General features: G+C 36.7%; 1 protein-coding gene and 1 non-coding gene across 2 annotated transcripts; both read right to left on the reverse strand.

Moving 5' to 3' along the window:
- Window positions 1–15,508: 15,508 nt before the first annotated feature.
- trnar-acg (transfer RNA arginine (anticodon ACG)) lies at window positions 15,509–15,581 on the reverse strand. The gene has a single exon. It is a non-coding gene; the product is annotated as a tRNA-Arg (tRNA).
- A 535-nt stretch (window positions 15,582–16,116) lies between these two features.
- On the reverse strand, window positions 16,117–25,321 carry LOC113111618 (complement C1q tumor necrosis factor-related protein 1-like). The gene is made up of 4 exons (XM_026276559.1): window positions 25,145–25,321; window positions 17,992–18,134; window positions 17,720–17,829; window positions 16,117–17,183 (listed from the first exon to the last, which is right to left on the reverse strand). The coding sequence occupies exons 1-4, from the start codon at window positions 25,166–25,168 to the stop codon at window positions 16,633–16,635; spliced, it is 828 nt and encodes a 275-aa protein (XP_026132344.1). The 5' UTR covers window positions 25,169–25,321; the 3' UTR covers window positions 16,117–16,632.
- Window positions 25,322–26,631: the final 1,310 nt, after the last annotated feature.

A 26,631-nucleotide genomic window follows, 5' to 3' on the forward strand; every position in this document is an offset into this window, starting at 1 on the left:
GTGTATCAGGAGGATGAGAGCAAGTCGACTCTACTCAGAGACACGGCTGAGATTACAGACTCAAATGAGAGTAAATATTTACTAAGGGCTCGTCTAGAGCAAGAGGGAGCATTCAGTCATCAAACAAACAAGCACAAACACAGATACACACACACACTTTCTGCCCGGTGCTTGCTCCGTTGCTGGAAGATCTCATTAAACGCAGGTCAGCTTTTGTCTGCCCACCTCTGGGCTCAGACTTCACTAATCTGCCATCACAACTGCATTGTCCAGCATTACACACATACACACACAGATTTCCAGACACAAGAGCAAACACGCTTGCTCCCCGGTGTGTGCTCTGTCTACAGGTCTCCAAATCCCGCCGCAAACAAACCACAGCAACACTGCTGATCTACTGCTAGCTTTCAGTACAGACCAGAAAAAAAGAGAGTGACAGAGGAGTAGTATTGCCTGCTTTCATTTCACTTTAACCCTCATGTGAATTATTCCCTTTATATACATTCAGTCTGCTTAATGAGAAAGGTGTTGAACTGAGCAAAAATGTGTCCTCAGACAGTCCCAGTGTATCTGTGCAAATAGTGTGTATGCAGTATATACAGAAAGTGTACTGTATATGAGCACCATAAATATATCATCACATTTTGCTAACCTTTTTAGACACTCTAAATAAAATATTAATGGAATATATGGAATGTAGCCACTTAATTATTTTATGCTGTTAATCACTCTTAACCACTGGGACTAGATCTTTGATCAGTGAGTTGAACACGAGAAACAAATCAATCCAAATCATTCACACTGGGTTTGTGAATTAAATCAATTCATTCTATAAAAAAAAAATTAATTACTGGATCAGACATTGCTACTTCAATTTTCTCCCCCCTTATTTTGTTACAAACCTATATGACCTTTTTCAACTCTGTAGGATATTTTGAAAAATGTTGGCAACCATACAGTTTTGGTTCGCATTGACATCCATGATGTGAAGAAAACATACCTTTGACGTAAATGGCAACCAAAATTATGAAAATTTTTAGGTGGACTATCCCTTTAAATTTCAGTCACACCATTCTTCTTTATCATATGACTTCAGAAGACATTTTTTAAATGCTTTAGTCAACGTTGATTGTAATTGTGTGAAAAATGCAAACAACATTATTAATAAATTATCCTTTTGTGTTTTATAGAAGAAAGGAAGTCAAACAGGTTAGGGATGGCATGAAGGTGAGTAAATGATGGCAGACTTTTCATTTTATGGTGAACTATCCCTTGAAGCAGTAAGGATTTGTCTTTTCATTGCCAGGAACTGGAAGTATTAGTTGTGTTTACTCCTGGCTGTGAGGAATAGTCCTGTTTAAGGTAGCTCATCTGTCTGAGTCACACTCAATCTAGCTACAGCTGGCTTACGGCACCGCCTGTTTAAAATGGAAGCCTACAATCATAATAATGCCAGGCTGGGTTTGTTACGTTATTGCTATTCTCTCTGTACTGGCCTCTGCCTCTTTATTCTTTCCTTTTTTCCTCACTCTCTTTTGCTCACCCTCTCAATTCGAGGTTCAGTTGAAGAAAGCTTTGTCGGCAGGACTGTTAGAGTAACATCATTACCCAGGCCATGAAGTACCAGTCATGTTTAACAGAATCTGAACTGAAGACATTAATTGCACAAATTTAGATGTTCGCTGAATAAAATGGATTATAAAAAAGAATGATCTGTAATGTAAAATTATTCCTGCATACTTTCTCTACTCCTTTCATTTTCTCCTTCTTTCTTCCATTCAATTTTTTTTATTTTTTTTTTAACGCCCGGAGGTCCATGGAGGGTTTTTCTCTTCCTTACTGCTGTTTAAAGAGATCACATAAAATAGAGGGAGAGACACAGGGGGAGCTGTAATTGTGCTGGAATATTTTAACTGTGGTGACAAGCAGCCCAGTGATACCCTTCCTCTAGCTTTATTATGGGAGTTTATCATGACCGGTGTCAAGTTTATATGTTAAAATCACTCAGGCTCAGAAGCTCATTGCTTCTTCTGCCTTGAGTGGTCTGGAGAGGTGGAGGGCAGCAAAATGACGCTGGTTGGTGGACTTCTGAAATGAGAAAGCAAACCCTTTGGGAATTTTGGTCAAATGTAAATAAACACTCCAGTTCCAATTTGATGTTTTTACTGTTTTTGGGTTAGAGACAAAAAATTAAGCACCAATAGCATATGCTGGTATGTTTTGAAGCATGACAAATAGTTTGAGCTGGTCCTTAGTTGATCCTTAGCTGGTTGTGCTGGTCCAAAGCAGGCCCTAAGCAAGTAGCTCCTCTCAGGACCAGCTTAAACCAGCTCAAATGAAATGTCATGCTTCAAAATGTACCTAACCAGCATATGCAGTTTTATTTTTGACTGTGTTGTTTTATTGGATAAGGGTCATAAATGGTTTAAGCAAAGCCCAATTACTGCTTTTATTCAGCAAGGATATATTAAATTGATACTTTTGTCATGTTAAAAGAGGGTATTAGTGTTTTAACTGCATTTTGGCAAAATAAATGTACCTAGATGAGCTTTAAAGACAAAACAATCTTAACAATAGCAAACCTGAACGGTAGTGTAAATATCATATAAATTCGTTTTTTTGTGTGTTAGTCTGGAGACCTACAGTGGTTCTTGAAGTCAGAAAAGTCATAACAGTGTTATATGTGGTATATTTTCACTCCAGAACAATAAGAAATGCCACAAATATAATTGCAAATTTTGAGAAAAGCTGCAGGAAATTTTTGATTGCAAAAAAAGAAAAAAAAGTTACTGCCTAATGTTTGGTAGACCTATATTCTTATTGCTTACATAGTTTTCTGTATTCTAACATTTTCACGCATTTGTGTTCATTTTATTATTTAGTCTACTGTTGATTTTCGGTAATAGTAGCTATAATATTGGAACATTGATTTAATTAAATGGAGGTTGAGGTAGACTAACTTACCTGTTAAATATGTAAATTCAGGATTAATAGCTCCAGTCTAAGCCACAAGCAGGCAGGCCATGTGGTCCTGCTCCCCCTCTAATATTGACTAAATATCTAGGTCAGTGGTTCCTAAACTTTTCACAGACTATCCTCTCAGAAAATATTAGGCTTTCCAAGTACCACCATTGTGACTAACATTGACTTGGCTTGTGATGGGCAAGGACTCTGCTGGAATGTTGTCCTGCTCCACTTCACAGATGCTGAGTGGGAGTTTTATAATCACGGATACTTATTTTTGACACTTTATTCACCAGGAAGAAGAGCTCGTTCCACGTATCATACGTCATTATGCTATTTGTACATCACTGCGCATGTGCAGTACTTTCCCGTTCTGGTTTTCAATCCGATCAAGTGTTTACATATTCTCTCACTCAGATTACAGAAAGAATAAAACCACCCCTTACAGTCCGATCTAAATTTTAGTTGGATCTGGCCAATTCAATCTGACTGGCATGTTTACATGTGACTTTTTTTATTCTGATTGTGCTTCTAGTCCTATTACGATCAGATTAGTAGGGTACATGTAAACCCAGCTAGTGACGAAGCTCGTTTGTGTTTGCAGTCCATAAACCACGGACGGTTAAGACAGCTGACTCCACTGTGTGACCCTGTCTCTCTCTCACACACACACACACACACACACACACGCAACGTGCAAAACTCTGCATTGGAACATTCAATAGCAATACTTAAACTAATAACAAAACCTACTTACAGTGGCTGATTCAGAAACACTAGATTGTCGAAGCAAAGTCAGAATTACCTCCTCTCCTAGGTTCACAAAACGGTTGTCCATAAAATGTGTTGCAGTTCTGTTGTAAGTAATCTTAAAGAATCATAAATGCATCTACTTTCAGAAAGCCAAATAAAGTGCTCTTGCTTTCGCCTTGATACACACAACATCTCCCTGACATGCCTGCTACAAAACTAACTGCAGTTACTGAAACCAGGCCTTCTTTTTTGGATGAACATTTGGGCAGTGTTACGTAAATATTTCCACATAGTGACGTAGACATGTGGGGGCGTGTTTAAATGAGCCATTTTAGGGGGTGTGGCAGAGTCTTAACTTTGATAAAGAATATCTCTTTGGATTTGAGACTTTAGTCTTTGCAACTTTACAGATCTTCTTCATGCACCAAGAGTTTGTAACACTCCAAAGAGAAAGAAAAAATTTAAATTGCATCATATGACCCCTTTAACATACTTTTTCATGCAAAGTTACATTGCTTCACAAATAATAATTCCAAGAATGAAAAGCAAATTTCATTTAATTTTTATATATAACTTCTAACTATTGTTTGACTGTTTGTCATTAAACTTTAATTTAAACTCATAGATCATCATTACAAGTAAGTTAACTTTGATTTGTATGTGACTAAATGTGGTGATGTCTGAGTTGGTGAGTTTCTTTCTAATTATTCCACCAGTTTAACCCATTCAGGCCCATTTTCAGACTGACTTTGGACAGTGCAATAAGCCAGGCATTGTGATGTGATCCTCTCGCCTGTTTTTGCCTTTACCTTTCTCAAATTATTGCCATGTTTTTGAAGCTCTGTGAGAGCGCAATGAGGAGGGGTACTTTTGAAATTATAATTTTACACATACAGTTCTGTTGTATTTTTTTAATGTAAATTATATTCATATCTGCATTTTTATAGCTTTTCATCTGCAGTAGACATGGGCACTTCAGATATAATGACTCTAAAGTAAAGACAAGAAACTCATCCTGGTGCCCTTTCCATTGAATGTGTGCATGCAGATGTGATTGTTTTTTCAAGGTCGAGACCATTGACCGAGATTTCTGTCTTTTAAGCACACAGAGAGGCCTGAATCAGCTTTTCCCGGTTGTTTGAAGGGAAATGAGAGTGTGGCTCCATTAATTAGCTGGGCATAAGCGGGACTATTGAGAGAGGAGGAGGACGTGTCCATCCCAGCAGAACAGAGCAGCCACACGTCTCGGGCCACATCGGTGTGTTTTGATAACAGACTCTCGGAATTAGGCTGGCTCCTGGTGGACCGCATTCTCCATGCCGTCACAGCCAGCCTTGCTTATCATTCATCCTGCTGGAAAAAAGGATGAGGAACATTAGCACATAATCACCCGTGTGTCTGCACCAGACATATGAAAGCAGCTCATCTTTACTTTTTTTACATGAACGCATGAGGGGTGGAAGGGGGCAGTGATGAAGTGTTTGTCAGAGTGTTTTGCGGGCCCACACAACAAGGCATCAGGGAGAGATGGTGAAGAAGACACACTGGTAGACCCCCACCCCCCTCCGTCTTTGTCGTTTAACACCCCCTTTTCTCAAACCCTTGTTCCCGTGCTCGGCTTGCAGCACAGAGTCATTTATACATGAGTGATTAGAGGCCTCCAAACCAGAGGATATATTCATTTCCTCTAAATGAGCTTTTATTGTCTGGCATTTTTTGCATAGAGGTTTAATACGGCAGCGGTGGGGGTGCATTAGATCACATATGTGGATGAATTACATGGGTGAAAAACATGTCCAGGTCATATTTGACTCCAAAATTAAGAGAAAATAAATAAATATTGGCAGATTATCTAAGGATTTTAAAAATATTTTGTTACATTCCTTGATTAATTTAGGATAAAATGGATTTGTTTTGTTTGTTATTTCCCATTATTCTCAATGGTGTTTTCTTCATGTACTATAGATACACTTTATTTAAATTAGCAATAAAATTAAAAGGGATTCACAACCAAGCATTGTGTTAAACACTGTATGATTCTAATAATATGATTTTTTAATTGTCTTATTATTAGTATTTTTGGGGGGTGTGCTTTTGTTTACTTGTTTTATTCTTTCAATATATATTTGAAAATGTGACCCATGGATAATTCACCCATATGCAGTTTACACACACGACTCCTCGAGCGTCTTATATGTGAGCTGACTGAATGCAACTAATATGCATCAAGCATTTTCCACGCCACACCAAACGCCGCATTCAATATCAACCATTGGCCAAACTTTTCAAAATCCAGTGTCGATATGGTCTGAAAAGAGCGGAGGGCTTGAGTAATCCATCAAGCACGCGGCATCAGTCGCTTCTCCGTTAATTAATGAAATGCTTGAACAGTTCAGTTGGGAATCTTGGACTGAGTACAGTCATTGATATCTTCCGTAGAGCGTGGCGCAGGCAAATGTGCGACCAAGCACAGGATGAGTGCTGAGCCATGTGCTCGCATTGAGCGTTGTTTATCACTTCATATTTTGAGTGTTATTAGTGGCAGCCTATCACAGTAGGCAGAACAGAGCATTGCTCGGACAAAGAAAAGAGGGCGACGAGCCTCTGAATCTGAAGAGGGGGGCACTTTCACAACTGCAGAGGACGGAACGAAGCGCCCCAACGTGATAAGTCTTAGTGACAATTAATGAAGTATGTAAATGTGGGGAGGGCCGATGGACAGGACAAAGTGCTGGCATCGGTGGGAAGCACATTAACAAGAGCCTTTTCTGCTTTTTGAACACCCATAAAAGGTGCATTAAAAAAAAGGGAGGCCCCCTTTAACACTTCCCTGTTGTGTACTAGCCATCCCTCCACACATGGGTATGACCATAGAGCAAAAGCGTCCAATAAAGGTTTAATGGTCCTGCAGTCACAGGACAGTCGCCCCGTGCTCCCCAAAGTCCCCGGACTCTAATTGTCCACAATTAAAAGGGAATCATGCGGGTAGAAAAACTGGCCAAATGCACCTCGGAGAGATCTTGAAAAGCGACAGAGGGGACCTCTAATGGGTTTTTAATGTAAATATTTGTTGACTTCAGCAACAGGGCTGTGGAATGTTAAAATCTGATTGAGGGAACCGGAGGAGCTCTTTCCTTCCCCAAATGTGATTATTTCCAGTGCCAAAAAACTTCTCTCTCTGTAGAAGTGCACTCCGAGGAGCTGCTGTTAATGTTTATTTGCGCTAGCGCATCTCTGCATTTGGTTTACAGAGTCAGTATCCGGCTGCAACCATAAGAGAGGTCAAAGGTCACTTCGGTCCACAATCACTCCTTATTCACTCTGTCTTTCTCGCCTGCTTCTACCCTCCCAGTCCCAAGAAGCACCTCACTGCTGTGCATGAAGGTTCATCTGACAACATCTGCACCATGAGCAGCAACAAACCCACCAGGTCCCTCTCAACAAACAAATTAGCATTACAAATAGACCTGATTATCTGAAATGAAAAACCAGTGGGTAGGGTAAATAAATAGATCTTCCCATCCTGTCCACCTACATGCCATGTAAAAGATTTCTGCACTTAACAAACAAACAAATGGCACAGCCCTCGGAAGGAAAGCATTTAAACTGCAGCTTTGATCGTTTCATATGCTAACAGCAGAGATGTCGAATAACTTTCATTAGGTGTCCTTATGTAGTGTGAAAAAGAGATTTTTCTCATCCCATCCTGGGAAAAAGGAGTGCAGGGGTTCAGCCTTTAATGTCTAACAACCCAATATAAAAATTAATCGCATAAGAATTTGTTTTCAAATGCAAGCAGCACATTTAGGAACATTCTCAATTAAAAAATAATGTTATCAGCAGGCTTCAGAGGTGGATTATTTATTATATATTGGCATATGCTAATAAATATGCCTCACATATTCAAAGTGTGCTTCAGATTAAAATTGATATTGCTTGTGGCCCTCAGACACAGAATATGCTACTAATAGCATGGCCGTTTTTATAGGCGCTCTTTCCCGAGGGGTTTCAGCCAAACCTGAAGACATACAGAGGGGAATTTGACCTGATTGAACCTGTCACTTATCGTATTTAGATTCACTAAACACATATATTATGTATCGACTGTGTTTGAAATTGCATGCATTTTTCGTATTACAGGAATTTTGAGATAATTGTGTGACATGCAAGAAGAGCTTCCACATTTGTCAACTGCAATTAATCCCACTCAAATCAACATGATATACCTTCACTGGAAGCTCATGTTTATTGGATCTCCTGAGATTGGCAGAGTATGTGCGTGTCTGAACCACATACGGTCTAGGATCAAATACCATCTCATCTATCTTCATGAGGGTTTGATTCTAACTGGGTTTGACAGCACTGAGACTTCACTGTTTTTGATAATGAGCTGAGAATAAACTGAGAACAAAGGTATAGTGTGCTGCATATGTTCACGTACATGGAGAATCTTCAGTGTATTTCACCGCATGACCATGTACTGATATGGACTGTTTCAGAGGTTCTGGAAGGCTCAGGAGACAAAAGTGCACATGAGGTTTCTGAGATTAAAAATATTAAGCAGACATTTGAAAACATGACTCTAAGCAGTTTGAAAGTGAAGCGCAAGAGGTTGCAAAGACTTGCGCAGACAAGACTGCCATCTTCTGGCTTTACAGTGGCAACACAGTCTTACAGAAATAGGTTTTATGAGAAGGTACCAGAAATGTGAGGATAGTGTGTTTTGAAAACTGCTTATGAAGACATATCATGCTGCTCTGTTTTCAATGCTTTACAACTTCATTTATGTCTCTTATTTTCTTCTATAACCATCCAGACAATTGTATTACTCACCGGAGATGGTATCAGATTTGTGATGCAATTCACTACAGACTCATTACCGTCAGTACACTGGTTTCAATTAATGCATGAGATAAGTTGAATCACTCCCTAAAGACAGACTTTACATAACAAGCAAGCTGGTTGTATTTGAGCCTTTCCCCATAATTGTTCACTTCATTAAAACTTTCTCAGGACAGTGAATCGGAGCACACCACAACGAGACGACAGACCTTCTTACGGCAGCTCAAGTCCTCTCAGTTGCATTTTTTCTCAGTGCAAATTGGGAATTGACGGCGCTCACCAGCCTCTGAAAACAGATGGTAGCATACCAGTGAAGGACTTCAAGGACTAGCTGTGACAGGTGAGCCACTACAGCGAACACAAATTGTCCTCTCTCTTCTGAAAAGTGCTTAGCTTGTCTCCAAGAGAGGCTTGGGAAGGGTAATGACTGTTATATAGCTGGAGAGTGATGGAAAAAGGGTTCAGCCGGACCATTTTGTTACCATTCGCACTGAGCTTTTAGCTCTCTCTCCTCCTGTTATTTTCTTACGCTCTTCCCCCCACTTTTCATGGCAGCGGTAAAGCCTGAGAGAGATGGAGAGTTTCATAGAACAAGTTTGGCAATGAAGTGCAGAAGCAAAAGAGGTCAGTTACAGACAACACGGCCTGTCAAACAGAGCACAAAGAGGATAGGGGACTAAAGGAAAAGCAGACCCCTGTGTCAGAGATAGAACTAGCCAGAGACAAGATGAGGAGTTGGGTGTTCTCAGATGAATGCAGGTAAATCAGCAAAAACAACAACCCATACAAAAAAAAAAAAACTAATACATAGAATAGAGAGAGAAAAAAAAAAAGAGTTCTGAGTGAGCAAACACTGCATCAGAGTGGACCCTATAGGTATTGACTCAGAAAGTTTGAAACAAATGCATTTAAGCTTTCCAGAAGTTTTAGTTTATGTGTCTTTGGAATTGAAAAGAGAAGAACTTTAGGATTTATGGACGTGTTTTAGCTTAAGATACATATTTTTCATCAATAATTGAAAATTAAGTGTGTCTGGAGAGCTACCAGTGCTTGAGCTAGATCACTCACTCACACAGTTGTCTTGTGTAGCCAGAATTTTGACTTGTATTTGACTTTCACTGCAGCAGGAACCTATTATTTAACAGATCATAAAATAATAATAAAACAAGCAGAATAAACTTTTGCTCTAAAGTCAATATGATACTTCAACCAATTACAGTTGCAACTGAACCTGTTTTCACCATGTATTTTGGTAATTAGCATTATACGCACTATTGTTCAAAGAAATAAATATTTTTATTCAGAAAGGACACGTTAAATTGATCCAAAGTGATAGTAAAGACATATTTAATGTTACAAAAGATTCTATTCAGATATCCTTTGCTATTATATAGAATGTTCTATTCATCAAAGTATCATGGTTTCCACAAAGACTTTAAGCAACAATATTTCTTGAGCACCAAATCAGAATATTATATATGCTTTAATTGAAGTGAGTGTTTTTGCCATATGATATGGTACGTGAATAAAGTCATTCACACAGCCACATATTCCTAACCAGTTGCGCTAGTGTGCTTGAATATGAATGAAATTTAGAGAATATCAATTTTAATGTTGGTCTCTTGCTCACAAACAGCTATCATTTGACTTCAGTATACTGTGAATATAGTGCATGAGCCATATGGTTTATTAAGCTTTTATGGTGATTTCGGTTCTTTTTTGAGCTTGACAACACATCCTCTTCCATTTTAATGGAAAAGCGCAGCATGAATATGAATCTTTTGTGTTCCACAGAACAAAGGAGGTCATAAAGAATGACATGTGGGTGTGTAAATGATGACTTAAAGTTGTAATTTTGAGGGGAATTATCATTTCAACCACAGGTTGTGCATTCTGATTCTCCCTGGGATGTGTACTGTAAGTTGTTTTGGTTAAAAGCATCTGCTAAATGTCAGAATCAGTGGACACTACATCTGCCTTTCAGTTTATCTATAGTATTTAACCTCCATTCCAACCGCCTAATTAATTAGGAACCAACTCTTATTTACAATGATGACCTGGCAAGGCACAGAGATAAGGAGCCACATGGCCACAAATGCACAGTGGATTTAGAATCTCGGTCCGAGCCAGTGATATCTGGCTGCTGAATCTCATTCTCACTCCAGCCAAACCACGCGTCTTTTCCTGGGCATTTCTCTCTGATTTTGGATTTTGCTTGGCTCAGAGCTGTCCTCGTAGCCTGTGTTAATTACTTGGAGCTTCGTAATCCTTTTTTATGGCTTATTTATCCTTCTGTGGTCTTGGCTTGCTGATAAAAGCTTTATAAATCAGTGTGCATATCTTCATCAAAGCGGCAAAAGGCAGAATTAGAAAAGTAGACAAAAATCTTGTCATTTTTTTTTTTCTTTCTTCCTTATGTAATATTTGCTCCTCGTTCCTGCTAGTGGTTCAGTGGCAGAGCTCCAGGACTTACGCTGAAAATCTAATTTGAGAGGCTAGTACAGAGCCAAGTCCAGGAGCCAAACATAAATCTTTTGGAGCATAGTGCTGGATGAGCATGAGCTCTCCACTATCACTGCTCCACATCTCATGACCAATCTCTCTACACCTCCAGCTCTTCTCTCTTCTGTCTGTCTCTTTCCTCTGATACTCTGCCTTGTTCTGTTTCTCTTTCTCTCCTTCTTTCCCCTCTCCGTCATTCCTCTTTTTTTCAATTATCTATTTATCTGTTCTCTTTATTCTCTTATATCTCTCTCAGTTTTTTTTTTTTTTTTTTTTTTACATTTTAGTGATTTATATTTCTGTTCGGGCATGATGTCAATTTTTGGTCAACTTGGAAAGACTAATTCACCAAGGGTTCCTTTGGGAATTTCGAATGGGTTTTTAGAGTAGTGGTTTTCGATTTATGAATCAAATAACGTCTGTGGTTTACATTACTTGAGAAGACTTTAAATACTTTGTTGTACAACATAAAGTGCACACAAACTTGAATTTGTACCATAAGTTGCTAAGAAGTTGAACAACATCTTGAATTAGTCGAGTACTGTACTTTAAGCAATTTTTGTAAAAGTCTTTAAATAAATTTGAACACAGACCTTATTGTTTACATGTATTTGTACATATTTATAAATATATTAAAACATGCTATAAAACAAATATAGCAAAATAGCACAATTAGAGTAACCTAATAGTATAACAAATAAAGAAATCATTTTGTAAAATAAAATAAAATTACACAATAAAATCTCAAATTAGCAATCAGCAAAAAAATCAGTTGCTGGTCCCCACTGACCTCTATAGTATGGCGAAGAAAATAAAAACTACTATGCAAGTTAAAGTGGACCAACAAGGCTTTACAAAGGATAAGTATGAAAAATGACACACGATGTGTCAATAGTAGTAATAATTGCCATAGTAAAAAAAGTTGTGTATTTAAAATACATTTATTTCAAACTTAGTATTGTTCAAATCTATAACTTAATGACATATCACTCAAGTCTTACTGATTAAAATTTTGGAGTATTTCTTGTGCACAATGCACATTTCTTAATATTAAGCCTAAAATGTGTTTTAATATCTCTATTGGTGAGGACTGAATAATATCAGTCTTTCAAGATATTTAAAGTGTACCTCTAGCACAATCCAAAATACTTTAGTATATCTTTAGTTGTATTTCAGCACTAATTCTTAACCATTAAAGTGCACTAAGTGCAAAGTTAGTTGTTCCAATTTAGCAGTATATTAAAAGTACAATTGCAGGGTATTTTTGTTAAGTGCATAAATATGCAAATGTATTTATACTTTTATAAATTATTTCAAATACATTTTAGTATACTTATTTTTTAGAAGGGGGGTGTAAATCTATCATCAGAACACATACTCTCCTATACGGTTGCGGTTTCTCTTACACATTGTCACAGTGGCTTGTGACACACTGAGTTAGTGTAAGCTTAACTGGCTTAAAAGAAAAGCACTCTCGGATGACACCTTAAAAGCACTTTAAAAGCCAAAGAAAGTGGGTTGTTCAGTTGAGTGCACAGAAAAAGCGTGGGACTGCTGAGTAAACACCCCCTCCTCCCCAGCAGCATCTGATGGCCCATCCAAATAAAGAGCCATCACAAGAGCAGCACACATCATCAGCATTTTACCCCAGTGCTCTTTAATGGGCAGAACAAACTCTGAATCCATTGCCTGTCCATGCATTTTATAGCTGCAATCAGACTAGGATCTGATGACTGTAGTTTTTGTAGACAAAGTAGCCCTGTTATTGGCTAGATTGGAAATTGAATTTCAAATGATCTCCAGTGAGCCTTTCTTGGTTGACTGCTGACTCTTGATACAGTCATTTTTCTGTACCGTATTCAGATCATTATCTCAAATTAATTCTATTCATTTTGAATGACCATATAAATTCCCATACGGACTGAAAATATCCTGGAAACGTGTTTACTCACAAAGTTGTATCAGAGAAAGAATCAAACTGTTGTATATACTATAAACTGTAATTAATTACGTGAAGTGCCTCACCATCAGCAAGTTAGACAGTAAAAAAAGGTTTCCAGGGGAGTGAGAGCTAGAGATTTGGTGACTCTCTCATTTATACTGAGAACATGATTTAATCTAGCGAGGGAGATAAATCTGTGGAAAACGGTGAACACTGATCAAGTTTAATCACAAGATGGAGACAAAATTGCAAAACTGTTTCTGCAGACAGGCTAGCAGTTGCTGTTGCTGAATGTTTAGCAATATACAGCCAAAAAATGAACATTTTTTCATCGTTTACTCATGCCCAGTGTCATTCCAACCCCCATATTTTCTGTCTTCTACTTTTTAGTAGGATTTGATTTAAGTGGATTGTGAATAATGCTGACAATTCCAAAAAGGCCAGGAAAGTAGCATAAAAAAAGAGTATCATATGTCATTGTGTCATATTCTCTATTCTTCCAATCAGTCAATTTTAGTATTCATTTTGAATGCAAGTAAAGTATTAAAGGTCAACACAATTGGTTATCCGAATTAAATATATTTTATTTTATATTTTGGTCATTGTATGGTAAGCAGGCCTATTACGATCCACATACCGAGAAATAAAAATCAGAAATATGAAAAGAAGGTTTTTTATTTACTAAATAAATATTATGGAAATTTTTTACATTTCTTCTAGGACTATTCAAAATGAAAGGGATATGAAAAGGGAGATGAAAACTGTCATATTTTTTGAGTCCAAACCTTTTTCTATGAAAAAACAGAAGATGAAATTTTAAAGAATGTTGGTAACAAAACAGCTAACAGTCTACACTGTCAGTTAACACTGACCACTGAAAAAAAAAAAACCTGGAACAACATGAGAGTGAGTAAATGATGACATCATTGTCAGTTTTGGGTGAACTATCCCTTGAAGACCTTTTTAACTACACCACTAGATGGCAACAGTGGAGAGAACAGAGTAATAGAAGAGACATGAATGTGCATTTACAGAGATGCAGTGTTACCCAAAAATGTTTGAATGGCTTTAATTTTAAACAATTGCAGATTTACAGAAGGGTCACTGGATCTGTCAATGCAGAATCACAAGTTATCAATATATCAATATCCACCCTGTATTTCACACAGAATATGTTTATGTAACTCATTGTACTCTGGTGATGTCTAAGCTCCTCTATGTTGTCCCTTTGGAAGCATTTGTTCTGATGTGAACAGCTGCAGAGATAAAGCAGGGTCACCAAATTTGACAGGGCAGCATAACAGGTTACTAAAATCTGTTACCTCTGTCTATTTCACACAAAGTGGCTTTAAAATGTTACCTGAATTCATTCTGATGATGTCTTACCTCCTAATCTCCTATGTTTTATATAAAACATTTTTCTTTAATGTGAACAGCTGCAGAGATAGAGAAGGGTAAATAAATAAACCAAATCTGACAAAGTAGCATAATAGGTTACCGAACTCAGTTACCCATTTCTGTACATCACACAGAATGGCTTTAATGTTACCAGATTCACTCTGGTTATGTCTAATCTCCCCTTTTTTCTTGAATGCATTTTGCACTGTTGTGAACCGCTTAAGGGTCACTGAATTCAACACTACAGCATAACAGTTTACAGAAATCTGATCACAGAATGAGAATATATCACAGAATATGTCACACAGAACAGCTTAAATCTTACTCAAATTCACTATTGGTGTCTAATCTTCTGTTTCATATTCTTAAAAGCATTATGCTCTGATTTGAACAGCTGCTAAAATACAGCAGGGTCAACTAAATCCATAAATGTAGCATAACAGGTTGTTACCCCTCTCTTTATCACACAGGATCGCTTCAGTGTTAAACTGGTCATGCCTGCACTTCTGTCCTCTGTATTTTAGACGGATCACACACACACACAGCATGGTCATGAAAAGTTAATTGAAAGTTTCCAAAATCTGTTACTGCTCTTTATTCTTAAATATGTCTATTGTTCACCAAATTAATTTAATCTTTAATTCTCCCATTCGGACATTTGGATGGACTGATTGCTTTTTTAAAATGAATGTATTTCATGCATAAATAACAATCAGATCAAAATACAAAAATGATGATATAGCAAGCAATGGCACTCAGACATCAAGTCTAAAAAGATTATTTATTGAAATAAATGAACCTGTTTTACAGCACCACTCATTTATTGCAGATTTTTTACATTTAATGAACAGTGACCTCTAGGTTGACAAGGACAAAATCAACTATGAACACATTTACATTTACATTTAATCATTTAGCTGAGCTTTTATCCAAAGCGACTTACAATTGTTATATATGTCAGAGGTCGCACGCCTCTGGAGCAACTAGGGGTTAAGTGTCTTGCTCAGGGACACATTGGTGTGTCACAGTGGATTCGAACCCGGGTCTCCCACACCACAGACGTGTGTCTTATCCACTGCGCTAACACCACCCACAACAAGCACAGAGCGAGCCAGCCAGGAGTCGAACCTAGAATCTTCTGATCCGTAGTCAGACGCGTTATCCATTGCGCCACTGGCCCACCATTTACAAATTAACGATAATAATAAATGTGCTTCCTGCTGAAGCCCCTGTTAGTCTTTTAATAGAAACTTGCTGTTGACCACAGTAACCTGGTTCTTTCAAAAACTTTCCAAATAATGAGCTTTGGTTAAGTGCTAATAGTCCAGTATTATGTTTTATTTTATAGAGACCTTGTGCAAAACAAGAACAGATTTTCAAAGCATTGGCTGTTTTAAAGCATATTTTGTTAAACTGTTATCAATTTCACAACGTAGTTGTTTATATACAGATATGACCATGAAGTCTTACCGGTGCATCCATTTATACAAATGTAACATTTATAAAACAGTACATTCCGAGATCATTATTAATCATAGTTACTCTAGTTGTCTGTAGCATGGACTGTGTCCAAGTAGCCCATTTTCTCATTCTACAATACTGTAAATGATACAAATTTTGATTTAATAAAATATTTGACAGATCACCGTTTTAGTGTAGTTTGTTGGCATTATTTAAACTTTTCTGAAATTATGGTAATTCGGCATCTTTTCTGATTTAATGATTTGAACGTTGAACTGAAATTGCATTTTTTTTTTTTATTAATCCTAAATTATAATTGTAGCACCATTTTCTACAACCAATTTAATACTGATTTATAGCTGGATATATTATAATAGATATAATACAATAATTTCAAGTAATTTGTTAAATGATTAGTGATATAGCTACACATGAAAAAGGCACCCGTAGATGTTGTGCAATAACTCTACCGTTGTCTTTATATGTATTTATACTTTTTTTATTTTGATTGTAGATATAGATTTGTATTGTTTTTAATATTACTAGCGCAATAACATTTACCATGTTTGTCAAATAGCACCAGCCTCTGTAACAATGTTAAAGATGGTCAGACACACAGGACACTCCAGTACTGGATCATAAAGATAAACTAAGGTTCCTCCTGAAGTACCATGTAAAACTGTTAAAAAAAATATTACAAAAAAAGAATAATACACCTCATTTAATAGACACTGTTTCATAAATCCCTGCTGTCCGTGGATTGTCTCTGCTTAACCCTCTGACTTTGCCTTAATAAGGTAACCACTAAATGTGATGTAGGTGTCAAAGTCATCACTGAACACAGCGTTCTCTCTCTCGCCCTTATAAAGCCGAATCCAGACCTGGTCGTCCCTCTCCAGCTCCAGCATGAGGCTCTGGCTCTGCATGATGGAGCGGTCGCTGGGCTGAGCGTACAAGATGGCCATCTCTTGCTCGTTCTTCATCAGATGCAGGTATGTTTCCTTTTGGTTCCAAGTGTGCGCATTCAGGCTGAAGAAATAGATGCCGGGGACATAGCAAAAGAACTTGCCAGTGAACATGTTGAAATGGCCGTACAAGTTGACATATTCTGTGTCAAAGATCATGGTTTGGTAGTAATCGTTACTGTGCAGTGCCTTCTTGCGGCCCACGGAGAAGGCAGCGTAGTAGGACTTGCAGGGTTCTCCAGGAGAACCAATGCTGCCTTTGTTTCCCTTCATGCCATGGGGACCTCGGGCTCCACTTTGCCCAGACTTGCCCATTTTCCCATAAGGTCCTCGGACGCCAGTGTCTCCCTTCTCCCCTGTAAGGGAAGGAATGTAGTAGCAAATTAAAAAGGCCTTTACATTCTTAATCTCTAATTTATCATGCCTTGCTTCCTGAAACTGCATGTTCTGGTCAAGCTTTGGAGGTTTTTTTTTTTATTAAACATCTATTAATTAAAAATAACATCTCTCGGATGGTCTTGTTTGTGAGGAGTGTTGTTTAGACAAAGGCGCCAATCTCACAGCAATTACTCTTCTGTTGTTTGTGACAGTTTGGCCCATAAAGTCACTTTCTGCAGAGGTTTGTCCTTTTTGGTGCATGTTTTCCTGCCCACAGAAGCAGCCTGTGATTAACCGGGCCTGACCTATATCATTCACAGACAGTGAGATATTTTGCTAAGACTAACGTTGACCCAAACAACTGTATACAGTCGAAGTGAGTCAACAGATTATGTAAGTCGTTCTGTAAATGTAAGCTTTTGTACCACGATTATCCCCTTAAAATGGAAGAAGTTTACCTCATGAGTTCAAAGGCAGAAAACATTTTGAAGTAGATTTTGACATATTTTTGTACCTTTTAGGATGGTGATGTTTATCTGTGGCACAATATTGTACTGTGGGTATGGACTGGCATACTGTGGGGCCTCCTCTGCAGGGTCACAGCATCGCCTGCACTCCGTTCCACTAGATTCACAGAGGGTTAGATAGATAGATAGATAGATAGATAGATAGATAGATAGATAGATAGATAGATAGATAGATAGATAGATAGATAGATAGATAGATAGATAGATAGATAGATAGATAGATAGATAGATAGATAGATCGATCGATCATGGAACATACCTGCCATCTCTGTAGTATTCTGGGGATCTCTGGTGTTCTCTGGGCTCATATGTGTCTTGGTCCACATCCCGGTAATGTGCAATATATGGCTCAACCCATTTGGCAAACACCACCATCAGTAGTACCAGGCTCGAAATCAGCATCTGAGACGAAAATAACCTCATTATTTGGATAGATGTTAGGAAAGAAGAATTATTTGGATGGAATAATATACCAAAAAAATTACAAAAAAAAACAAACAAACACTTTTATTCAGCAAAGAATTATTCATTTCATTAATTTCCAACTTGATTAATTTCCGACTTGAGTAATGGTTGCTGAAAACGTTTTTTTTTTTTTTTGCCATCACATGAACAAATTATATTTTAAAATATATTTAAATAGAAAACAGTTCTTTTTTAATTGTAAAAATATTATAACATTATTCTTTACATTATAATGTAAAATGTTATTGAATTTTTGATCAAATAAATGCAGCCTTGGTTAGCATATAAGAGACTTCAAAAGAATCTTAATGACCCTAAACTTTTGAACTGTAGTGCATATCTAAATTTCAATAACAGTACAGTCAGATAAAGAAAATATGCTATCTGAACAAATATTATACACTTTAACATCAAGAGAGCTATAAAAAAAATGACTTGTGTATTACAGAAATAGTATGCAAGGACTTGATTTTTAATTTCTCTGAGCACAATCATTAATTATCATAAGTCACATAAATAGACTTATGAACACAGTATAGCACATGGCCTTGTGCTGTTGGATGGCCGGGGACATGATGGGAGCACTGTGTTATAACATGACATTATCATTCTTGATTCAGCAAATGAGCAGCTTTGGTTTTGAGCTGGTTGCGTTTGACTGATAGCAATAACAAAATTGTTTCAGATCAAACCTATGAAGAAATCCAACCATCATCGTGGAATTTCATTAACAACAATCAAGTGACGAAAGCTAATGAAGGGCTCCCACAACATTTTTTGTGATAAGAATTTCTCTGTGTTAAGAAATCATGCAAATGTGGCCTGAAATGTTATGAAACCAATGACAAAGACGTCTTGGAATTTATTGTCCTATTTTAAACTGGCAATCACGCTAAACCACTATTTCATCTTTTTTCCCTTCTCACGACACCACAGCTCAACCCCTTTTGAAACAGTGTTTCCAATCCACTTAAAGCAGTATAGACTAAATGCTTGAAGTTTTTCCGCACATACAAATCTTTCTCGTCTGTTCTGTAGCACTGGTAAGTGATTTAAATTCAGTTTCAAGTTCATTTGAGTCTTTGCAGGGGCATTTATGTTTTTATTAACATATTGTAATATTTACTTAAATGCTGCTGTTCATAATATGTTTTAGATTCTGTTAAATACTGTAGGGTTTTTGCTGATTTTATTACATTTGATGTATCTGTTCAAGTTTAAGGCTGTCACTGTGATAGTTTAATTCTGCACTAATATCAAGTAGAACTACTTATTTTTTACTGGTTAGCTAAAGCAATGTATATGCATAGAAAATCAAATGTAATCCACTGCTTCAACAATTACATTATCACCGGTCTTTATACACATGTGCTTTAAACCTAACTGTGTTTCCCTTCATTCCTAGCTGTCTTACAAGAAAACTTTTTTGTGCTTGGGAACATACTGAAAAAAATTGAATCCCACAAAGTAAAAAAAAAAAAGAGCCTATATATTTTGTGAGGTGGCTGCAGCTAAATGATCAACTATTCAAAATACTTAACAAGCCAGTCAAGGCCAGCGGGAATTCCAAAAGATAAATGTGGTGAGAGTCAAAACACATCTACTTAAAGATTACAAATACTGTGACCATCAACATTTTTCTATGAAAACAGTTCGTCCATAAGGAATGTAATTAATTTGATCGTAAAAATCCCCAAACCATGCCTAAGTAGTTGTCTTTTTTGCACAATCAAGATGTGCAAGGTGTTTGTATACTATACATACGTACACACTCATATACCATTTCTGGTAACACTATAGAATAAGGTTCCATTAGTTAATGTTAGTTAATGTATTACAAACAATGAATAATACATTTATTACTGTATTTATTCATCTTTGTTAATGTTAGTTAATGAAAATACAGTTATTCGTTGTTAGTTCATGGTAATTCACAGTGCATTAACTAATGTTAACAAGCACAACTTTTGATTTAAATAATGCATTAGTAAATGTTGAAATTAACATGAACTAAGACTTATAAATGCTGTAGAAGGATTGTTCTTGCTTAGTTCACGTTAACGAAAGTAGTTAACTAACATTAACTAATGGAACCTTATTCTAAAGTGTTACCCAGTTTCTCATTGTGGAACAATTATGGTGAAATCAAAAATAAACAAAAAATTAATAATGGTAGGGATATTTTATACACAATAGGTACATGTAGCTTAATAAGTGCACTAAATATACACTATAACAGTTAGATTACAGGCTGTCATATTATTTTTTTAGTCTTCAGTGGTGCAGTGTTGCAGCACTACAGGAAATGACACGCACTAAATAATTGCACAGTAGTTCACATAGTAGCATATAAACATGCCTTAGGTTTCATGGTCTGTGATCATTGATATTATTAAATAATCTTTTGCAGAGAGTGTTTGGTCTAGGTTGATAGCATGGGTAATCTAGTTTTTATCTGTTTAAACATGTTTCATTCTTTATTTTTTAGTGTTTTTGAGCCGAGTATTACATATTTTGATATGGTCACTCACATAATCACGCAGCCCTCGAGCCATGCAGCATTGTTGAGTGTGCACAATCCAAACATGCCATAAAGTGTTTAAAACTATAGACTGCACATAATACTGAGATGAATCTGATTTTCTGGGCCTCACCACATTGCGTGACCTGTCGCCAATCATGAGGATGAAGAATGAAGCGCTACGATCCACTGTTTAATAAACTCCCTCAGAAGAAGCCGGTGTGTGTATCGGTGCATTTTAGATGGAAGTTTAATGCAAGAAGGGGTCAGATCACTCAGTCTGAAGTTCAAAGCCGTTTTAGGGTAAGGCAGTGAGGTTGTGCACTTCTAATCCTCCATAAGCTTATGATGTGCTCACCGTCTGCACTGCACATATATGTATAGGAGTGTTTGTGGTGTTTCAAAGTCAGTTATTTGATGCTGTTAAATCCATATATGATCATATATATTTATTAATTCTATTCATTTTTTATTTTAGTTATATACATATCTTTATATCTCACGTATTGTCCATATATTTTTCTTGTTTTATTTGACTTTTAGGCTTTAAGTAATTGGTAGTCAGTCTGTCCAGAAGTCCTGTTTTATATTATTTCCCTTTCACTTCTGTTTCTTTGATTATCCTGCACTGTAAAAAATAAGTGTAATTTTAACTGTAAAATTTTGTAAAAACGCTACGGAAAAAAACTGATAATAGGTTAACAGTAAGTTCCCGTACTATATACAGGGAAAAACTGTAAAAGATCTAACAAAGCATTTAATGTAAATTTACAGTAAAAGTCTGTTAATTATACAGCTTTTGGAAGTAAAAAAAGAACAAATCAATGTATAATTTACAGTCTAAAACTGTAAACTGATATTCCCAGAATTCCCTGCGTGACACTCCACGTTTGAAAGTATTTTGTTTAAATAATCATGTTTTTAAATAGTTCTTGTTATCAGTTATGTACATTTGAGCTTTATGTTACGTCTTCTGTTGCTTAATGAAAGTTTTTTGCATTATTTAAGTATCACGTGTGTTACCATGATGGTGTTTTGTGTTTCCATAAATGTGCACCTTCTATATGTTAATATATACTTCTGCTTGTGGTGAAGCTACTTGTGATGAGCTTTGATACTTCATGTGGCTTTCTCTTATACAGTACCATCTTTATTATTATGGTGGTTGTCAGTATTTTCAAGGTACAAAACAGATTTAATTTTGTGTGTTGTTGAATTTACTGGTTTATATTCACATTTTCTTGTTTGTAAATTACAGCTTTATATTGTAAAATTAACAGTTTTTGACGTAAATGTGTTTACAGTTTTCTGTATTTTTACAAAATTATTCTGGCAACCACAGCTGCCAAAAAGTTTTTGTAAAAACAACAAGAAATTTTTTACAGTGTGGTTTTCATGCTCAGCCTTGTTTACAGTCCCACATCTGATATCCTGACTTTAGAATCCCTCTCCTTCCTGCGGATGTTGGGGTCTTGAGGTCATGTTTACATGTCAGCACATGTCCTCCTTTAGCTCAGGCTCAGTCTTTTTGGCTAAATCAACATCTACACTGACCTTTATAAATGCATTACATAAGCAGAGAGTGTTTTTTTTTTCTTTCTTTTCGTCTCCAGGGAACACCACACTCCAAATCATAATCATCCAACCTCTATTTTTCAGAACATCTAAAAGTCCCTGAACCCTCTGTAGGTTTGGAACCCTGAACTCCGAGTCAAGTAAAATGCATAAACATTTACCATATGCCATAACCGGATTTGGCCATTGAAGACTTGTACCAAAAATAACAGTTGACCCTTTTTACTTTATAAACGCACATTGCTGGTTGTATTTTGAACAATTAATTTAAGCATTTTACTTAACTTGCATTTTATTGTTTGAAAAAACTGGGGGTTTCGATCAAAAAGATTCCATTTTGATGTGGAAATTACACACTTCACCTTTTTGAAATAATCTTGATGTTAATATACTTGTTAAACATCATAAAAGGAAATTATGTTGGTATTCTTTCATATTCCTAAACTGCAAACAGCCAGTGAATGTGTCATAATAAATAGCTGTTAATTTATCACAACAGATCATAATAACTATTTACTAATCTGCATTGTGCTTTTTGTCATCCCTACACAATTCCACAGGCATGCATTGGCGTGTCTGATCTATGAGGTGTGGTTTTGGTAGATTTTCTCATTGGAAAACAAGTGTGTGGTCTCCGGTCAGTGATCCTGTTAAATTCCAACATCAATAAATGTCGACCAATTCTTTGTCTTTCTGCTTTGGTGTTTGGTTCTGGATCATATTGAAGGTGAGGCCCACCAGGTGCACTGTAACGCTTTTCTAAACTCTCCAGTCTGAGGTCAGGAGCTGAAGATAAACACTGGGGTAAAGAAGGACACTTTGGCTATAGAAATGAGGGACTGTCTCCGTTCTTGGGTTTGGATGTGTGACCATATGCACCCCAGTGACCTACTTTCAACCACACACTGAATACTCTGTGCTTCTGTCACTAGTCATGCACAGCTGAAGCCCCCATATGCCAGCTTCAATCTGCCATGTACCCTTTCCTACTGTACATGCTGTTTTTCCTCACATTCGTAATCTTTAAAATTCTTTGCAGCTGTTTTGTGATATAAATTCTTTAGAGGAAGTTGAACGAACCTCCGGGAATGAAAGTGGGAGTAAGTAAACTTTTATCTTATTAATTACAATTAGTTCATCGGATGCTAGTGTTAACAGAAAGAACAAGCACTTGAAACACAGCTGGTCACAAGTCATTTGAGTGTAAATGAGTAAACTTTTCCAGTTGTTTTTTAAAAGAATAACAAGCTCATATCAACATAGTGGAAAGACACCAGCGGCCTCCACAGTCCCCGGTGGCCATTTAGGTGAAGGATAGTTCAAGAATTAAAGTGACAAATTATGGATTCAGTGTATTATTGACTTGCCATTATAAGCACAATTATGGGCTGCAATCAAACACAATAAAAATATATCAATTATTGGTAATAGTTGTAGTTAATAGGCCATGTTGCATGTAATTGTGAAACTGTGTTTGAAATGGAATACTAACTTGCCACTTAATTAGTGGCATTATACTTATTGTATAATGCATACTATTTTACTAAAATAATATTTGAAACAATATGCATTATGCGAGAACAAAACTCCTAAACAGCAGAATGCTACATTATCACATGAATTCATACTATACATAATGTATCCTGCTGAAATGGTGACAGTATAATGTTAGTATGCTTTCCGAACACAAGCATGGGAGTTACTCATGTGACTGCAAGGAAGAGCTTCCTCGAACTATTCATGCACATCCTACACTACATAGTAATTTCTCAAGGGTTTAACATTGTTTAGAACTGCCATTCATTTGACTTTAAACTAGCAATAGGTCATTTGGTGTTGACATCAAAGCTCAAACATTATGTGTGGTTCCTTTGAAGTCTGTTTGGCATAACACTGAGGCCAGATTCACCCCTGACCTATAAAAGCCACTTTGTCTGAACTTAAACATTCTCCATGGTTCAAAGAACCAGGCAAAAACTTTCATCTTCTACTTATCTTTTGCAACCCATTTTACTTCCACATTGTGACATTTGAAAGTGGGAGAGAAAAAAACGATGTTGTTGGACTTTTTATCTACTGGTAACTGACTGGAGGAACATGGTGAACCATTCCCTGATAAACCACTGCTCACTGCCAGTAGTATTTTAGGAGGGCCATATACGTAAAATTATGCAAGAAAAGTCTGTTACACAACATTAGTTATGCAGTTTTTAGAACTTGGCTTTGTGATGGCATGTCTCAAGAATTCTTGTCCTAGATTTGGTTCCTGTAAGATGTGGCAGTGCTAACCTTTCCATATAATAATAATAATAATAAAAACAGATTTCTTTTTGTCTTCATGAAATTTACCATGATCCTACATTGCCTATGATTTAATAGATAATCCTTAGGGGCAGGGTGGGATGCATCACTAGCAGAATGAATTACTTTGTAATATTAAAACCATATGAAACCCAGGGTGTTGTTACATTTAACCCAACTGCGTCTTTTTGCTTTGCACCTGCTTTTAAAATTGATATGTACATTTCTAAGATAGTTTGACTTAACAATAATCTCGACATTGGTGCTATCTCTCAAATAAAGCACATACATCCCTATACATTTATGTGAATGAGCAACCAACAACAGATAAAGTTAAATAATTTAACAAGTCACACAAAAAACAAATAAATTGGTTATTGTACAAGCATGTTGTTATGCACAAGGATTCAGCTTCATTGGCATCTGGAAATGTTTTCACATAATTGCACTTCCCATGTGAAACAATGTAATTTGTTTGAACAGTTTACATTTACAAAAATTAAATGGAATGCAGTACTAGTGTAATTTTCTATCCTAATGTGTCCCCTACCTTCATTTTGGCAGGTCCAAACATGAGGGTCCACAGAAGCTCTGCTGGGCTGCACTGAGGATGCTTGCGTTGACTGGGCCGCACTGCTGTGTGTCTCTGAGAGTGTTATAGCCTGTCAGCGTTTCTAAGGCATCTCCCTCCTGCACTCCCAAACTCAGCATGCCGTTAGGAGCCAGGGAAAAATGCAGGAAAGGAGGAGAACGGAGGGAGGAGCATGGAGGCATCCAAGAGGGTGGGGTGAAATGAAAACAACAAAAAGGACAAAGTGAAAAGAAAAGAAACCTCCAAAAAAAGGGGGGGGGGGCAGAGTGGACCAACTGGATAGAAGGAAATGTGCAAGGCTGTGGAGAGAGAGAGAGAGAGAGAGAGGGGAGAGCAGCCACATCCTTGTTCCCAGACTTTTCAGACAAATGTTTAGTTGCTGACAGTTCCAGAGAACCTTTTAAAGAACAAGATTAGCATTTTAATGACCCAAACATTTCAAATAATATTTCAGGACTGGAAAAAAATATTATTGTAGGCCTAATATATTGGCAGCAAACTAAAATACTCTGAAGATTATATGTAATATAATTTTGATTTGTTGAGAGTTTGCTCTTTTTAACTTGGTCTAGAATGCCTGTATCATCAGTTAAAGCTGAACTTTAAGACATTATATTTGATAGGTCAGTATATACTACCTACTGTACGAATAATTTAAAATGGTTAAATGTAGAGGATAATTTGGCTAATATTGGCATTTTTGTGGCTCAAGAGAGCCATTAGCTTAACCACATGAAAAAGAACATTGTTCCAAGGCATTCAGTCGAAATCACAAAATAATCTGTCCATCTCTGTAAATTAGCCAGATTGGCTGTTGTGCAACTGTGCCGTGAAGGGAAAACTTTGAAAACTTTTTATTTTTACTTATCCAATGTTAATTTTATTCCTTTAATATTTATTTAAGGCTCAACCTTCTGACCTTTAAAACAGTTTTTCAACATTGAGGGACACATCTGTCAGCATTAGTATTTATGTCTAACTTTTAGATGATTTTGTACCATTTTAATGCTGATTTTAAAAAGCTGATGTTAATGTTATTTATTAACTACCTTTATACTGATTGACTTTCAGTAGAAAAGGGAAAAAGGGATACTGTTCAAACATTGTTTGTAATCAGATCCAGGCTCTCTGTGCTACGCATGTTTATAATCTTTGCAAAGTGCTTTTCATCCCAATCACCTGATTCATCAAGACATGTGGTTACTGTTACTGAGAAAAGACAATTATGTTTAGGTTTATTTGCATGCTAAATGGTTCAGTGGTAAACATGATGGAGGAAATTGCTGTCTTCTAAATTGTATATAAAGCAGTCTGAGCTTAAATGAAGGTCTTTAAGTACAAGAGCACATAAGGTTATGGTCATCATTTAAAAAAAATTCTTATTGACTGTGGATCTTGATATTGTCCCACATTTATTTTCATATTAAGACTAGGGCTGGTATATG

This window comes from Carassius auratus, chromosome 12 (assembly GCF_003368295.1).
Source record: "Carassius auratus strain Wakin chromosome 12, ASM336829v1, whole genome shotgun sequence".
Taxonomy (NCBI): domain Eukaryota; kingdom Metazoa; phylum Chordata; class Actinopteri; order Cypriniformes; family Cyprinidae; genus Carassius; species Carassius auratus.

Bases quoted from the DNA above. Each gene is read 5' to 3' on its own strand.
- LOC113111618 (XM_026276559.1), bottom strand. From the start codon at position 25,168: ATGTTTGGACCTGCCAAAATGAAG. The intron at 18,135-25,144 runs GTAGGGGACACA...TTTTCGTCTCAG, and splicing joins TTGGACCTGCCAAAATGAAG to ATGCTGATTTCGAGCCTGGT. The intron at 17,184-17,719 runs GTACAAAAATAT...CTTCCCTTACAG, and splicing joins AAACATCACCATCCTAAAAG to GGGAGAAGGGAGACACTGGC.